The following is an 18,134-nucleotide window of genomic DNA, read 5'->3' as shown; positions in this document are numbered from 1 at the left end:
CGTACGGGTCGCCCGTTGGGGCCTAACACGCCTTGCAAGCGGCGTGGGGCTTTTGGCTTGCTTTCCCATACCCGCTTCGCGTGGCCACGAGGGGCTGCAGCCGGGGTGCCTGGTACGATACCTGCCCGGTGGAAACACGCCCACCCGGGGTTCGTTCAACCGCCCGAGTGCGGCGACGCCGACCATCATCTTGGTCAGGAGGGGCCCAGAGACATTGTGCGGGACCGAGACCAAAAGGGGGTCGTGAGTACCCACGGGGACACACATATATAAGATGGCCATCTTAATCATAGGGAATTGATTGTGGATTGGGAATTGTTGATGGTTGTTTATTGTTGATTGCTCGGGGAAAATCTCCGTGGTTGTATCATTGAAATTGTATGGTATCATTACCTTTGAAATATATCCTTGAACATCAGTTGTCTCTTGGGTGGAATGCATATGGATTGCGTGGCGAAAGCGCATATATAATACAGCTTTCTGGCGAAGTTCCTCTCACGGTCCGGGGGCCACCGAGACCAGGTATTCACCGAGGGGACCACGTAACAAGTGGCAGGGCTAAACTTGCTTGCGGACCTTGGACATATTGTAACATATTTAATATTTACTTGTCATGGCCCTGGGATTTTATCATAATTTACCATTGTACATGAGGATGCTCAATTTGAAAGGTTAAAATAATTGTGGGTAATGATGCTAAAATCCTGGACATAGTTTAGCTATCTTGCAGCAAGTCCAAAGTTTGCAGTAAAATCTCATTCTTTGTCATAACCAGCTTTGTCACCGGAGCTTGAGCAAAAGTGTTATATAGTATTGCAAGGTATTTGGGTATCAGGACAATCCTACTGGAGTTTAGTCTTAAGTAAATCCTTGCTCGTAACAATAACACAAAAAAAAGAACCATGGTTTTCACGGCCCTCTGGACATCACTGCATTTCTTACTAATTCTCCTCTTCTTCCTCCTCACCTTCATCAAATTCTCCTTCGTCGTCGGCCGTAGCATCTTGATACTGTTGGTACTCGGACACGAGGTCATTCATGTTGCTCTCGGCTTCGGTGAACTCCATCTCATCCATCCCCTCTCCTGTGTACCAGTGCAAGAAGGCCTTGCGGCGAAACATGGCCATGAACTGGTCTGAGATGCGCTTGAACAGTTCCAGCAATGCAGACAGGATCGGGCAGACTTCTGCATGGTGATTGTATCACATTATATCAGGTAAGATGCTAAACGTCAAACCACCGTTGTTTAACACGAAGCTGAAAGAAATGTGGAGGAAACCCAACGTCCTTGAGGCGTTCTGTGCTTATCGCGTCCCCCACAGACTAACAGACCCGACGTTTCTCGACTCGCTAGGCCTCAATTATCTTGAGCTAACAAAGGTGCTTAAATGACTCTTTACGCATGAATCATGTATCCCATTGCCTCTCCGATTTTTCAAGCCATTAGATTATGAGGATTGTATACGGATTGTTTATAACTCGTATTTTGGGGCCTCGTGTGCATGTTTTGTGGCCCGACACCAATTGTGATCTTTATTTGACACATAACCCCCATTCCTCACAGTCGCTAGCATTGTTTAATCCTCGCCTCTGGGAAATTTGGAGAAAATTGGATGCATACATGCATATTTATACATGGGCGGTGTGTAGGCTAAGAGGCGCTGTTCCACACATCTAACAGAAGTCAAATTTATTGTAACCACAAATTAATCAAGTCTGTCCGATATTAATGACATAATAATAATAATAATAATAATAATAATAATAATAATAATAATAATAATAATATTAACGTTATTACAAAATAATATTAATAATATTAACTGTAATAATAGTAACTAGAAAGCATCTGAAAATGCAAAGCCCATCCGCATCCGATTTGCATTCTCCTTCTTCTTCTACCATATGCTAAACATGATGAAAACAGCTAAAAATAAATAGCCCCAAGTGGGCTGACTGTCATCTCTTGAGGTTGTAGTTTAGACCACTGCTGATTTTGGGGGAACCCCTGGTGCATCCTGATCCCCTGCGAGGCCCCCTGATACGAAATCGAAACATCTAAGACAGGGCCATCCTGCGGACCATCAAGTAGAAGGGCTGTATTGGGTTTCAGAGCAATTGGTTGGGAAATTAGGGACGAGTATGGATCCAAAGTTTTAGAGTAACCCCCCCCCCTCCCCTTCACCCCCGTGGGAGCCCCCATGATCCGAAAACTAAAAATCGAAGCCGGAAATATTGTGCGGACTACTCTTGTATTCATGTGTCAAGTTTCAGAACAATCAACTGGGTGATAAGGGAGGAGTAGCAAAAAGTTAACGAACGGACGGATGGCTGGACGGACAGACATCCAGACATCACGACCAATTTTATAAGTTCATCTCTTCGAGAATCGGGATGAAATGACCTAAGATACAAAAATAGAGATGATTTTAGGCAACCTTGACCTTTTGACCTCAAAAGAAATAGGCTTCAATGACCCAATATGCAAACCCTGCTCAAATTTTAAATCAATCAGATGGAAATTTGACGATTTTGTGACATTGACCTTTGACTTTGACAGAACACAAGTTACACAATGAATTGGGTCATATTGGGTCATTGATTTTTTTTATGCAACCTTGACTTTTTGATCGAAAACAAACGAGCATCTTCTGGCTTTTGATTGGTGAACCAATTCAGTGACCCAATATACCAATTGTTAAAATTGCAGGTCAATAGGATGGAAATTGACAATTTTAATCAACCTTGACCTTTTGACCAAATTATTAATTTGTCTTCTCCATATTCTCATAATAAAGCTTTGAAAATTTCATAACAAAGCTCAAATGGTAAATTAAAATTTCAGGTCAATTGGATGCAAGTTGATTATTTTAGGTGACACTGACCTTTGACTTTTTGCAAAATAATTAATTTGTCTACTCCATATTGACATAATAAAGCTTTGTTGAATATTTGATGACGAAATATTAAATGGTAAAAAAGTTACAGCCCGGCTGGACACACACACACACACACACACACACACACACACACACACACACACACACACACACACACACACACACACATAGACAGACAGACACACAGAGACAGACAGACACACAGACACACAGACACACACACACACCGACACACACAGACACACACACCGACACAGACACACACACCGAAACGCAGACACACACACAGAAACGCAGACACACACACAGAAACGCAGACACACACACACACACACACACACACACACACACACACACACGTAGACAGACACGGGCACACACGCAGACACCAAATTAGAAGTCATTGCAAAAACCTGTCTCGCGCTGCTGGGGTGGGACAGGCAAATAATAATATGGATAATAACATGGTCGAGTCAAGAGCACTAAAGTGTGAAAATGTATAATTAAGGCAAAAATAACTTCGATTACATATGTAACTCATCTATGTAGATATGCACATACACACGTGACCCCTCTACGTCCTCCCCGCTCCACTCTCTGGCCGCTTCCGCATGGAGCAGGTGTGTTTGGTCTTTTAAAGCACCCAGGTAGGCAACGGCGCAGGCCCCACTCTGGCTAGACCCACCCAGCTGTACTGACAGCCACCTGGGTAACGAGCCATGCTGTTAAATATTTAATGGGGCTGAGAAGTTTGAACGTTTAACCATTGTATTATATATATATATATATATATATATATATATATATATATATATATATATATATATATATATATATATATATATATATATATATATATATATATATATATATATATATATATATATATACGTATATTAGAAGTCATTGTATATATATATATTATATATATTATATATATATATATATATATATATATATATATACTAGCGTGAATCGACTTGCTGCACTCGCCTCACCACACGTCGCCGCAGAGGCACGGGCTTGTTTTAATTGAGGATAATGACCTGACTGGACTTGAGTTGCTGTGTTGTCATAATTTGCACCAATCATAATACAAACATTTCTTTTGTGCAAATTTATTTGTAATATTGGTGATATTATTTATTTGTAATTTATTTGTAATGAAAAACGCTCCAAAATGATCAAGGGTCCAACTTGGTCTAATAGGTCTTTGGGGTCGTTTGGGCCCTCTCGGTCTTTTGCGACTTTTGATGTTCAGTGTATTTACATGCCTTTAAGTGTCTTCAGGGTCTTTTAGGTCATTTGGGTATTCGGATCCTTTTGCATCGTTGGAGTGCTTTGCATCATTGGGGTGTTTTGCATCTTCAGGGTCTTTTGGAAATTTGGGGGTCTTTGGGGTATTTTTCATTTTCAGGGTGTTTTGGATCTTTGGGGTCTTTTGGATATCTTGGGTCTTTTGGGTCTTTGGGGTATTTTGAGACTTTTGGATCTTCAGGGAATTTTGGATCTTCAGGGTATTTTCGGTATTTAAGTGTCTTCGGGGTCTTTTGGGTATTTTGGATGTTCGTGGTTTTTTTGTGTATTTGAGGGTCTTCCGGGTATTTTGGATGTTCGGGGTCTCTGGAGTATTTTGGACCTTTTGGGGTGTTTGGGTCTTCTGGGCCTTTAAGGGTCTTTGAGGTATTTTGGGTCATCGTGGTTTTTCGGGGTCTTGGTGGTCTTAAGGGTTTTGGGGGACTTGAAGGGTCTTCAAAGGTCTAAGACATCTCAGCAGTCTAAAGGGTCAAAGGGTATATTCCAACAGTACGTAATTCATAGACAGGATGCAACTGACTTTCAACAGTACGTAATTGATAGACATATAGTCACAAGGCTTCACGGACGGACCATGTTTTTAGGTTATATATATATATATATATATATATATATATATATATATATATATATATATATATATATATATATATATATGTATATATATATATATATATGTATATATATATATATATATATATACATATACATATATATATATATATATATATATATATATATATATATATAGATATATATAAATAAATTGAACGCTATAGCTTACACCGAATATTTACTAATCGACTGCAAACTTAACGATTAATAGCATCAAATTCGATTAACTCAGAAGCTTGGTGGTGGCTTTGCACTGAAGGTGGTTGACTTCGGATCTTAATGAAGGTCCTAAGTTCAAACCCCAACCATACCACAACAACAGCAGACTGAAATATTGTTGATTAATTTGTAATCCAAGGGTTGGCCTACTTTGTAATTTGTAATCCAGCCAACCTAGGGTTGGCTCAGATTGTCATTCTGTCGAGGTTGGCAAAATGAGTACCAGCTTACTGGGAGCAAGAAATCAACAGTTGATCTGGGGATACCAGTGGTGCCCCTGGGGATACCAGTAAGAAATCAACAGTTGATCTGGGGATACCAGTGGTGCCCCCACTGTGCTCCCACCCCACCCAAGTGGTAGGAGCCATGTAGTCTCATCCGGCTTCAGTCCACACATTATTGGATTAATTCCGAGCTATAACATGGTTTTTAATTACAAGATGAAAGACCAGGTACATCGACTGTTGCCATACCTGAATTGCCGTGCTATTGCCAATAAACGTGGCAGACATTTTGAGGCCACGGGGTGGTATGTCACACACTGCTGTCTTCACATTATTTGGGATCCACTCCACAAAATAACTGCTGTTCTTGTTCTGCACGTTCAACATCTGCTCGTCGACCTCCTTCATAGACATTCGGCCACAGAAAATGTCCGCCACCGTAAGGTAACGGCCGTGACGTGGGTCGCAGGCCGCCATCATGTTCTTGGCATCGAACATCTGTTGAGTGAGTTCCGGCACTGTAAGTGCGCGATAATGCTGACTGCTCCGGGAGGTGAGCGGAGCGAAACCAGGCATGAAGAAGTGAAGCCGGGGGAATGGTACCATGTTCACGGCCAGCTTGCGCAGGTCGGCATTGAGCTGCCCGGGGAAGCGCAGGCAAGTCGTCACGCCGCTCATTGTGGCGGACACGAGGTGATTGAGGTCACCATAGGCTGGGTTCGCCAGCTTCAGCGTGCGAAAGCAGATGTCATGCAGGGCCTCGTTGTCGATGCAGTACGTCTCGTCCGTGTTCTCGAGGAGTTGATGCACGGAGAGGGTGGCATTGTAGGGTTCGACGACGGTGTCGCTGACCTTTGGTGAGGGAACCACACTGAAGGTGTTCATGATATGGTCGGGGTACTCCTCACGGATTTTGCTGATGAGTAGAGTCCCCATGCCTGACCCTGTTCCTCCACCAAGCGAGTGTGTCAGTTGGAAGCCTTGGAGGCAGTCACTGCTCTCAGATTCCTTTCGCACAACGTCCAGCACTGAATCGACAAGCTCTGCACCTTCCGTGTAGTGACCTTTAGCCCAGTTGTTTCCAGCACCACTTTGACCTAGGTTGAGAAGTACAGGTAATATGAGGCTTTGACTTTGATTGTAGAGGCTTTTCTCTGAGAATTTACAATAATACTTTTATGTTCCGTGATAATAACAAGGAGAAAGACATAAAATGTCATAGCCCCCGTGGTTTTAGTAATTTTACTGTACGGAGTTAAAGCCTGCCAGTCGGCCATCTTTGGTCGGATTACAAAACAAAATATCCTGCACATCTATATACTCTCATGTATTGTATTTTTGCCAAGTTTGAACAAAATTGGTCCATGCATGTCGAAAAATGGCTGAGGATACGTTTAAGTAACAAAAATGGCCGCCAGTCCGCCATCTTGGAACTGATCTTGGAGAAGAAAATGACGTGCGTATGTAAGCCATCATTCATTATATCCGTGTTCCAAGTTTGAACAGTTTGGCTGATTAATTATTGGCTTCCAGTTCCGGGCACCTTCACGTTTGTGATGCTGGTTTGAGAGGTCCTCCCCCCATCCCTTCTCTTTTCAATATCCCCAAACTGAATGTTAATTTACTGAAACTATTTTTCCTTTAAAAGCTCTTAACATTTAGAAAAGCACTTAAAAAAAACATTATTCCTCACTCTCCTTACTACTCCATCAGGAACAACCCAAGCATATTTCTTCCTCTTCATAATAAACTCTTCCTCTAATTTTTCACAAGGTGATTTCCCAAAACCTTTCCACTCCTAAATGCTTCGTCCATCGACTCTCCTCTCGTATCAACAGCTCCACTTTGAGTTCCTTTCCTTTCTGAGGTCAAACACTTGGAATATGTCTTCAAATTGTACAATTTGTTCCTCTCTTCTCTCGCCTGTGGAACCAACTTCTGCAGTCTGTTCAGTCCCATTCTTCCCTCCAGGGCTTCAAGACAGTTGTTCACCTCTACCTCAGGTCACCCCCATACATAATCTTGTCTCCTACCCCAGCAAATTACCCAATTCCCAAGAACTCCCTTTTCCAGGTTGTTGTGAATTTTTCCCTCTTCTACCTCACTTCACTCACTGTCGCTTTCTGAATAGACCATCTTGCAACCCTCTCATCCACTTTCTTAAGAATCCTCTTGTCCAAGTTCATTTACTCAAATTTGTGTCTCACTTTCAGCCATGATCTTTCTTGGGCAACCCACATTTCAAAGTTGGCCGCCAACTTGGAATCCTCTGTCACAGAAAGTCCTTCTTTGGCACTCCTGGACTCCTCCTGAACTCCTATCCACCTTGGCACTCCTGAACTCCTCCTGAACTCCTATCCACCTACAAGGCCTTCATCTGCAGCTTGATGGAGTACTGCTCTCTTCTTTGGCTGGTGCTCCTGCCTCACACGCTTGTGTGCTTGCCGCCATGAAAACCAAGGCCATCAACATTATTGGATTCTCCCACAATGAAGCTGGGTCTATGGGCCTCTCACTTTGCCATTACAGACAGGTCGGTGGTCTCTCTGTCTTCTACCGCCTCGTTTATGGTCTCGTACCCTCTGCTCCTTCCATGCTTTGTCCCCCACCAAGGATTCTGCACGATGCACAAGGTCTGCCAGCATCTCCTTTCTGGTGAAACTACCTAAATCCAGCATCACTGCTCAGCTCCTCATTTGTTCCTCTTTTTTAGTGGCAAACTCACAGAACAACATCCCTTAAAAATTTTTGAACGAACAACAACATTCATTAACCAGAACTATCCTTTATTCGGAACACCCTTGGTCCCGGCCAATCCGGATGAAAGTAGCTCTACACTGCTTGACAAATTCCAGATGAGATATCCACCAAAAGGACACACCTTATCTTGTTTAATGAAGTTCTGACTTGGGCAATTAATTCCTGAGTTTTTGCTTTGCCAAACCTTTAATTATTTAATTATTTACGAGAGACCAGAACTGTTTTGCAAATTAAAATGCTAAAATATTAATTTTATTAAATTACGTTCTGTTTGGAAATTTAAAATCAAGAAGGATCTTCACTTTCCTTGGCATATCAAATCGTGCTCTGTCCTTGCCTGGAATAAACAAGGAAGACAAATTAGTTATTTGACATTCATGCAATGCCTTGTCTCCATTAGGCCCAAAGCAATGTCGGTCTAGTTGAAAGGGGCAATTGGTTTTTATTATTTTTTAATTGAAATTATTGAAATTACTTCTTTAATCAGGTAAATGATGCATTTTATCATCTTTTTATCTAATACGATATGTCGAAGAGAGTGAAGTGTCAATCAAGCAAGTGTAATTTTTATTTGCTGGCTGCAATTACCCATGATGCAACAGGCTGCTCATCTTTTCTAGTGGTGCATACATGAAGGACCTCTCCTTTAAAGGCCTAATTCAAATTTAGTAACCACAAGTGCTGTGCACCGAGAATATCAATAGCATGACGTACCAAAAACGAAGTTGTCAGGTCGGAACATATGACCGAGCGGTCCTGATCTGACCGAATCCATTGTTCCGGGCTCCAGGTCCACCATGATGGCTCTTGGTACATACTTTCCTCCTAAAACCGAGACAAAGCCATAGGAATCAGGCTTAGTATTCATTCTGATTGTGATACTAAGGTGTAAGGAAGACACTTGCCCATTGTACCATAGCATGTAACCATACCAACAGCAGCTGCTCTTCCATTGTCTCATGGTTAATGTCAGATGGAGAACTGCTCTTCCAAAACGAAAAAATTAAATTCCAACAAACAAACACTTATAACCAGGTATATTAAAATCGACCAAAGAAGAGCAATGATGCTGACGTCTAGCAGATTGTGCAGCAAGCGCTGTGATGGGACTCGATTTGAGCCCTGCTGCCCCCTCAAGCTAGCGGGTTTGATTTGGTTTATTAAGGAGCCTAATATAGTCACGAATAAACGATCAGCAGGATGTTGTCCTGATGAGCCAAAAACAAGGGCGAAATGTTGATCCACATCTCTGCTTTCGGCTATTCGTGACCATAGGCTTTAAATCTCAGTCTGTAAAGACTTGAGTGCCACAAGGATGCCTCCTAGTTTGTAGGTGGTGTTGGCATAATTTATGCACATGACGTCAGCATCATCTCATACGGTCAGTGTGTTTCTTTAGTTGATTGATATATACCCTGCAAAAAAAAGAAACGCAAAAGTAGCAAAATCGTAAATATCTGACAGGGTGTTGCCGATATCCATACAAAATTAATACCAAAAATGAATTGGTCATTTCTGCATGGATTGGGATTGATTTGTGTGGATAGAATGAGGTACTGCAGAAATTTGGCGAAAAGATGGAACAATCGCAAAAACATAACCACCTGAGAGCCTGGTGCCGAAACACACCAACATGACACGCACTTGCAACATCACTTGTTGGGCTATAAAAACGTTGGGTTTTCATTTGCATGCCATCACAATCTTACAGCAAGTGAACAGCGAAAACATGCCACGACTCACGGATGAGATTCTTCGGCCACACGTCCTTCCCATTATGCAACAAGCGAACGTCATTTTCCAACAAGACAACACCCGACCTCACATGGCAAGACTGACAACAGCCTTTTTGAGGAATCACAACATCCAGGTCCTGCCATGGCCCTCCAGGTCTCCAGATTTAAACCTAATCGAACATTTATGGGATGCACTGGATCAACAACTGCGAGCACGTCAGCAACAACCACAGAACCTCCAACAGTTGGCACAAGCACTGCAGGCAGAGTGGGTGAACATTCACCAGGCCACAATTCGGGATCTGATTGCTTCCATGGGACGACGATGCCAGTCAGTTTTGGACTCGAATGGTGGCCATACAAGATATTGAGCACAGATGACCTTCACCTTGAAAATCTACTGTTCCATGTGTGCCATATGGAACCTGGGTCAATTAGAATGATGTGTGCCAATTTTGAACAATCGATTACAATCTGTTGATAATTTATATGATATATAAAATATACATCTAAAATCACTTTTGCGTTTCTTTTTTTGCAGTTTTGCGTTTCTTTTTTTGCAGGGTTTTTGCAGGGTATATATATATATATACAGTCACGTGAAAAAGTAAGTACACCGCATGTAAAGTTTTGACTTTTTCAACATATTTCAACATACAGCTATTTGATCTTCATTTCAACAATATTGATAGATAAAGGTGATATAATATAACAAATATCATGAAACATTTACATTTTGTAGTCCATTGTATAATTTAAATAAACATAAATGCAAATTTCGCATGTGGAAAAAGTATGTACACCCCTACATTTATCCCTACTTTAAATACCTAAAATTAGAATCAGGTGCACCAGCTCAGGTGCAAATGATTAGAACATCGTTAGAGAGGATCTTGGAGGAACCTGTCTTATTTAAACCTCAGACATTTAGTTTTTTTGCTCTTTGTTGTTGAAGTGTGTGGTGTCACCATGCCTAGATCAAAAGAGCTCTCTGAGGCCTTCAGAAAGAAGGTTATAGATGCCTACGAGTCTGGGAAGGGATTTAAAAAGATCTCCAAACAATTTGAAATCAATCATTCGACTGTCCGGAAGATCATCTACAAGTGGAGAAGATTCCAAACAACTGCCAACTTGTTCAGGCCAGGCCGCCCCAGCAAGTTCAGCCCGAGAGCAGACTGCAAGATGCTGAAAGAAGTCTCGAAGAACTCCAGAATGTCATCACGGGACCTACAGGTAGCTCTTGCCACTGTTGATGTCAAAGTGCACGAGTCTACCATTAGAAAGAGGCTGCACAAATTTGATCAACATGGGAGGTGTGCCAGGAGGAAACCTTTGCTGTCCAGAAAGAACATCAGGGCAAGACTAAAGTTTGCCAATGAACACCTAGGCAAAGACCAGCACTTCTGGAACAATGTGCTCTGAACAGATGAGTCAAAGGTTGAGCTATTTGGCCACAGTACCAGAAGACATGTTTGGCGAAAACCAAAGACAGCATTTGACAACATGAACCTGATACCAACTGTAAAGCATGGTGGTGGAAATATTATGGTTCGGGGCAGCTTTGCTGCATCAGGACCTGGGCAGCTCACCATCATTGAATCCACTATGAATTCTTCATTGTACCAGAGGGTGCTTGAGGATAATGTGAGGCCATCTGTCGGAGTGTTGAAGCTCAACCGAAGGTGGACCTTGCAACATGACAATGACCCTAAACATACCAGTAAATCCACCAAGGAATGGCTGAAAAGAAAGAAATGGAGGGTTCTGGAATGGCCAAGTCAAAGCCCGGATCTAAATCCCATCGAGATGTTGTGGGGGGATTTGAATCAAGCTGTGCATGCAAGAAACCCCTCAAACATCGCACAGCTGAAAGAATTCTGCATGGAGGAGTGGGCAAAAATTTCTCCCAGTCGATGTCAGAGACTGGTAGACAGTTATAAGAAACGCCTACTTGAGGTTGTTTCTGCCAAAGGGGGCAATACCACCTATTAGAGCCAAGGGTGTACTTACTTTTTCCACATGCGAAATTTGCATTTATGTTTATTTAAATTATACAATGGACTACAAAATGTAAATGTTTCATGATATTTGTTATATTATATCACCTTTATCTAACAATATTGTTGAAATGAAGATCAAATATCTGTATGTTGAAATATGTTGAAAAAGTCAAAACTTTACATGGGGTGTACTTACTCTTTCACGTGACTGTATATACATATATATATATATATATATATTTATATATATATATATATATATATATATATATATATATATATATATATATATATATATATATATATATATCCAGTATACGTATATATATCTTAATGACAAAGAAAAAAAAATTGGAAGTGATCGAGGTAACTGTTTGTCGCCTATACACTGCCTGGGTTCAAAAAATTTTTTACATCTGATTGAGAAAAAAATATGATTTCCCCATAGGTTTGGATTAATTTGAATTAACTTTCACGTAATAATGTTTTCTCTCCAAGGTGCGTTTCCGTGCATCAGGGTGGGACAGACAGTATTACTACAGCCTCTTATATATAGATAGATCATATGAGTATGATAGAAGGCCAAGATCCACTTCCATTGTAAATTACATCTCTGAACTGGATGAAAAACCTGGAGTTACCAACACCATAATTTTTCTGGAATCCAATACATCATCGAACGAAAAGCTCATTTTTTTGTCTTTCGTTTATACATTCAAAATTATCACTGTTTGTTTCCTATTGAATATTCTTGCCACTGAGATGTCGGTATCTCCCATTTGTTTCCCTTTCTGGCTGCACACACCCAGCCAACATCCTCTGCATCTATCTATAATTCCATTAATCTCTGTGTGTATGTGTGTATGTGTGTATGTGTGTATGTGTGTATGTGTGTATGTGTGTATGTGTGTATGTGTGTATGTGTGTATGTTTGTCTGTGACCGCTGTTTCTCGACAACCACGGGTCCGATATACTTTAAACTTGCCAGGTATATTGCTGGGGACCCGAGGATGTGCCTTTTCAAGGTTTCATATTAATCGGACAAGTACTTACCGAGCTATGGCGATTTAGCCGTTCGCCGTTCGCTTTGGCGTTGCGAATGGACCAAACCATTCCATGTAAATAGAGGGGGGGGGGGTTCTGTGGTCGTTGCGAATGGACCAAACCATTTCATGTAAATAGAGGGGGGGATTGTCACTGTACTCGCAAGCCGTTCGCCGTTCGCTTTGGCGTTGCGAATGGACCAAAACATTTCATGGACCAAACCATTTCATGTAAATAGAGGGGGGGGGGGATTGTCACCGTACTCGCACCCACGTACCCACGTACCCACGTACGGGCATTGCACCCACGTACGGGCATGCCCTAGTCTATCTATAATTCCAGTAATCTCTGTGTGTGTGTGTGTGTGTGTGTGTGTGTGTGTGTGTGTGTGTGTATGTGTGTATGTGTGTATGTCTGTGTGTTTGTCTGTGACCGCTGTTTCTCGACAATCACGGGTCCGATATACTTGAAACTTGCCAGGTATATTGCTGGGGACCCGAGGATGTGCCTTTTCAAGGTTTCATATTAATCGGACAAGTAGTTACCGAGCTATGGCGATTTCTTTACCAAACTCCGCAAGCCGTTCGCTTTGGACCAAACCATTTCATGTAAATAGAGGGGGGGGTTCTGTGGTCGTTGCGAATGGACCAAACCATTTCATGTAAATAGAGGGGGGGGTTCTGTGGTCGTTACTGCCACGTGGTTAAGTGGTTTCAAAGTTTTTTTTTGTTGTTGTTGTTTGCACGCATGCTTTTTTGCACGCACGTACGGGCACCCACGTACGGGCACGTCCTAGTGCTCCTAATGGCAGTAGATGTCAATTCAAACTCCTGGGCGATAAAGGAAACCAATACGTCACATCCTACTTGGAAGTGCCACCACGAGCAGTAAATACATCATGGCGATTGTTTGCTCGAAATGAATATCCATGGAGACTTTTCTGAGCGTTTTAAAAGCGCTTCATTGGAGAGCTCCAGACTCCACAGTGACATTCATGTCCTTACGAGCAGCGGAACAGACGTTCATTGTACGATCGGTGTTGGCCCAGCCAACAGCTCCAGGTGGCATCGTGCCCTGTACTCCCACGCAGGTGGTCTTAGATCCCAAGTTCTGGGATCATCAATTTCTTCATTTCCTATATACTGCCTCTAAACTTATGGTTTTTTTTTGTTGTTTTTTTGTTTTTTTTGTACACAAGATCGAGGCTCGTGTAAGAGCTACCATTAATGACAAAAAAAAAAAAGGACAAATAAGACGAAATAAAGGGAGCGGGAGACAAGATGTGGAGAGAGGGAGAAGCACACAAGTACAACATTTGAGAGCAGGGACATCGGGAGATCTGTGGGAGGTAGAGGGCTTGGGGGAAGGAGGCGCGGGAAGGGGGGTAGGGGTGGGAGAGGTAAAAAAACAAAAACACATGGACACTGCTAGGTCTTCCAGGAGAGAAGGCGGTATTTCAGAAAAGTGGATCTGGGGTGAATTAACAGGGGTAGAAAAGATCAAGGTTTTGGATGGGGGAAGATAAGAGATGGTGGTACACAGCTGTTTTAAAGACCTGGAGGGAAGAGAGGGATTGAAGAGAGTGAGGGAGTTTGTTCCAGAGGTGGGAGTGAAGACGAGTGAAGGTGAGCAGAGAGTCTTCATTTTGGCAGTTTCACCAGAAGAGTTTTGCTGGCAGATCTTGTGCGACCTGTAGGAGTATTTGGGGGACAGAGCACAGATAGAGCTGGGGGAGCTAGGCCGGATAGGAGTTGGTAGAAGACAGAAAGACCACCAACCTGCCTGCGGTGAGTGAGTGAGTGAGTGAGTGAAAGGCCCTCACAATCGGTTTCATCACGGGAGATTCCAATGATTCTGAAAGCTTTGGTTTCAACAGCATGAAGCTGAGCGAGGTGTGATGCAGGAGCACCAGCCCAGAGGGGAGAGCAGTATTCCAATGAGCTGCGGATGAAAGCCTTGTATGTGGTGAGGAGCTCAGGTGTGCCAAGGAAGGACTTCGCACGACGGAGGATGCCCAGTCGGCGACTGGCTTTGGAGGCCAGCTTGGAAATGTGTTCTTCCCAGGAAAGATCATGGCAGATTGTGAGACGCAAGAGATTGAGTGACAGAACTTCTTGGAGAGGATTGTTCAGAAAGTAGATGGGAGGGTTGTCCAGTTGGTCTTTTCGAAGAGACAAAGTGAGAGTGTGAGATTTGTCAGGATTGAAAGACATGTTCCACTTGTTTGACCAGTCTGTGAATTTGGCCAGGTCTACAGAGAGTGAGGAGGCTGCGGACTGCCGCATGTTAACACCTGTCGGTCCTTTACATATCATAAAGCTGGAGATGGTAAATAAATGCCAACATATTAACAAAACAGGTCATCTGTCATATTAAATAATAGAGAAGAGTGGGGAAAAGATTTCCCTGGAAGTAAAGGAGGCGGATGATCTAGAGACCCACCCTATTGTTGGGTATACTAAACGAATTTATCCTAAATCCCCATCTGTACCATCAGCAGGAGAACCGTCTTGCACAGACAACATAACATAACCAGGATTTTTCACGAAAATCTTTGTCTACCTCTTTGCTTTTACTTCAAAGCTCCATTTCCCACTGTTTTCTTCCATTCTCCCTCCCTTTATCATTGGACTCCCCATGCGTACTCCACCCATCGACCTCTATCCTGGTAAGCGGGCTCCGTGGTGTTCACACACCCGTTGCCTCGTTGTAATAAACGTTTATCCTCTCGAGCTGTAGGTCACTGTCTCCACGGTAAGTGCCTGTGGGGTCGATGCCGTGTTCATCACTGATAACCTCCCAAAACTGCAGCAAAAGGGGTGGAAGAGAAGGAGGGGGAGGAACAATGGATGCCGTTAGCTGCTGCGACATCACACAAAATGATATTCTGAGATGCCATTGTGGTGCTGTGCACACACGACTCGATTGTTAAAAAGGTAGGCTACAATGCGTGGATACAAACGAAAGCACTTTATTACAAGCTCGCATATCAGCACTGGGCGGGCTCGACCTTAGAGCCCGCATATATGTCCCGAGGCCACGCCTTGCCCCCGGGCATGGCCGAACGGCCGAAAGGCGGGGCATGTATCTCAGTTCCACGCCCGGACGCTCGCGCCACCCACTGTTGCACGGAATTATTGACCATTGTGCCTGCCACACGCGCCCCCCCAGAATTCCCGCGCACCTGAAGGGTGAGCCTGCGGGGAAGCCGGATGACCCGGCCGAAACGCCCCCTGGCGATGCGTGCAGGGCTGGGGGGTAGCAGGACGGTGGGGCTGGGGGGTGCCGGGGGCCTGACCGCCGGGGGGCGGCCTCGACACGGAGGCAGAGCTGCTTGCGGGGGGTGGTCCAGATCGAGGTGGGCCGGCTTGAGGCGGTCCACGGAGATACGATCCGGGGCACCGCCGATGTCCACAGTGAAATGTTTGTCCCCTGTCTCCAGCACACGAAAGGGCCCGTCATACGGGGGCCGCAGCCGTGTTCTTCCGTGTTCTCCTTTTCCTGCTCTTCCTTTTTATAAGGGGTGTGAGGTCCAATAGCACCAATCGTCTGCCCTGCCTTGACTGCAATCCTCTCCACTCCCCTCGGTCCTCAGCCAACTCTCTCCACTCTCCAACCATCCCCACCTTACTTACTTCCCTCTTCACACAATCCTCCCATCTCAACTGTGGTCTACCTCTTGTCCTCCTGCATTGTTCCCACAACCTTTCCTTTGTCTTTGCCATTCTCTCTTCCCCCATCTGTACCAGATGTGCAGCCCATCTCAGCCAGCATTTCACCGGTCTCCCCATCAAGCTCATCTGCCTACCAATCTCCTCCCTCAGTTCATCCATCCACCTTCTATCCACACTCTTCACTTCCCGCAAATCCTCCTGACCCAGTTGTTCTCGCAAACCTGAAGCCTCTGTTGCTGTCTCTTTGTCAGTGTCACCGTCTCCAGAACATAAAGGTAGGCCGGCGTTACACAAGACACCAAAACTTTCCCTTTCAATCTGCTTGAAATCTTTGTCTGCCTTTACAATGTCCACCCTCCTACACACATTCGCACCCACCTGAATCCTCCTCCTCACCTCTGCCTCCAACTTACTATTCTACCATCCCCGGTCACTAGGATTGATCTCGACTGGAATTTCTCTCTCTCTCTCTCTCTCGCTCTCTCGTTCTCTCGCTCTCTCTCCAACTCTGTCGTGGCCCTGACTTTGTGAAGGTGGGGGTACACCATCCTGGACGTGGGGGATCTCTGGGTCCGGGGCTATACAACTAAAACAACAACAACAACAACAATCATATTGTCCGTATACAATATCCTCCACAGTATATCCTTCATGTTTACTTTTCCCTATCCCAGCTTTACTTTCCTCCTATCACCATGATAAACAGGAGTTTTTTTTTTGTTTTTTTTTGTTTTTTTTTGTATACAAGATCGAGGCTCGTGAAAGAGCGAACATTAATCAGACAGAAAGACAAACCGACACATAAAACATATAACATCGGGAGCGGTAGACAAGATGGGGAGAGAGGGGGAAGGACACAAACACAACATTTGAGAGCAGGGACCGAGAGACATGGAGACATCGAGAGATCTGAGAGAGGGCGAGGGCTTTGGGGGGGGGGGCATGGGAAGGGGGCGGTGGGAGAGGTATAAAACATATGGACACTGCCAGGACTTCCAGGAAAGAAGTTGGAATTTCAAACAAGGTGGATCTGGGGTGAATTAGCGGGGGTAGAAAAGATCAAGGTTTTGGATGGGGGAAGATAAGAGATGGTGGTGAACAGCTGTTTTAAAGACCTGGAGGGAGGAGTGGGATTGAAGGGAGTGAGGGAGTTTGTTCCAGAGGCGGGAGAAAAGAGGAATGAAAGAGTGAAGGTGAGCAGAGAGCCGAGATTTCGGCAGTTTAACCATCAGAGGGTTGCTGGCAGATCTTGTGCGACCTGTAGGAATATTTGGGGGACAGAGCACAGAGAGAGCTGGGGGTGCAAGGCGGGAGAGGAGTCGGTAGAAGACAGAAAGACCACCTACCTGCCTGCGGTGAGTGAGTGAAAGGCCCTCAGAGATAGCTTCATCGCGGGAGATTCCAATAATTCTGAAAGCTTTGGTTTCAACAGCATGAAGCCGAGCTAGGTGTGAGGCAGGAGCACCGGCCCATAGGGGAGAACAGTATTCCATTGAGCTGCGGATGAAAGCCTTGTATGTGGTGAGGAGCTCAGGTGTGCCGAGGAAGGACTTCGCACGACGGAGGATGCCCAGTCGGCGACTGGCTTTGGAGGCCAGCTTGGAAATGTGGTTTTCCCAAGAAAGATCATGGCAGATAGTGAGA

General features: G+C 44.1%; 1 protein-coding gene across 1 annotated transcript; it reads right to left on the bottom strand.

Annotated features, from left to right (window-relative positions):
* Positions 1 to 807: 807 nt before the first annotated feature.
* On the bottom strand, positions 808 to 8,849 carry LOC144892785 (tubulin beta-4 chain-like). The gene is made up of 3 exons (XM_078781117.1): positions 8,750 to 8,849; positions 5,526 to 6,372; positions 808 to 1,158 (listed from the first exon to the last, which is right to left on the bottom strand). The coding sequence occupies exons 1-3, from the start codon at positions 8,832 to 8,834 to the stop codon at positions 942 to 944; spliced, it is 1,149 nt and encodes a 382-aa protein (XP_078637243.1). The 5' UTR covers positions 8,835 to 8,849; the 3' UTR covers positions 808 to 941.
* Between the last annotated feature and the right edge of the window lie 9,285 nt (positions 8,850 to 18,134).

Source organism: Myxine glutinosa, chromosome 7, assembly GCF_964187855.1.
Source record: "Myxine glutinosa chromosome 7, kmMyxGlut1.1, whole genome shotgun sequence".
In the NCBI taxonomy this organism is placed as follows: Eukaryota; Metazoa; Chordata; class Myxini; order Myxiniformes; family Myxinidae; genus Myxine; species Myxine glutinosa.
Note: the sequence above shows the minus strand (reverse complement) of the source record. Positions and strands in the feature narration are given on the sequence as shown.

Excerpts from the sequence above, each read along its gene's own strand:
- LOC144892785 (XM_078781117.1), bottom strand. The coding sequence starts at position 8,834 with ATGGTGGACCTGGAGCCCGGAACAATGGATTCGGTCAGATCAGGACCG. Across the intron at positions 6,373-8,749 it reads ACCTGACAACTTCGTTTTTG|GTCAAAGTGGTGCTGGAAAC; the intron begins GTACGTCATGCT and ends TTCTCAACCTAG. Across the intron at positions 1,159-5,525 it reads GGCAATAGCACGGCAATTCA|GGAACTGTTCAAGCGCATCT; the intron begins GGTATGGCAACA and ends GTCTGCATTGCT.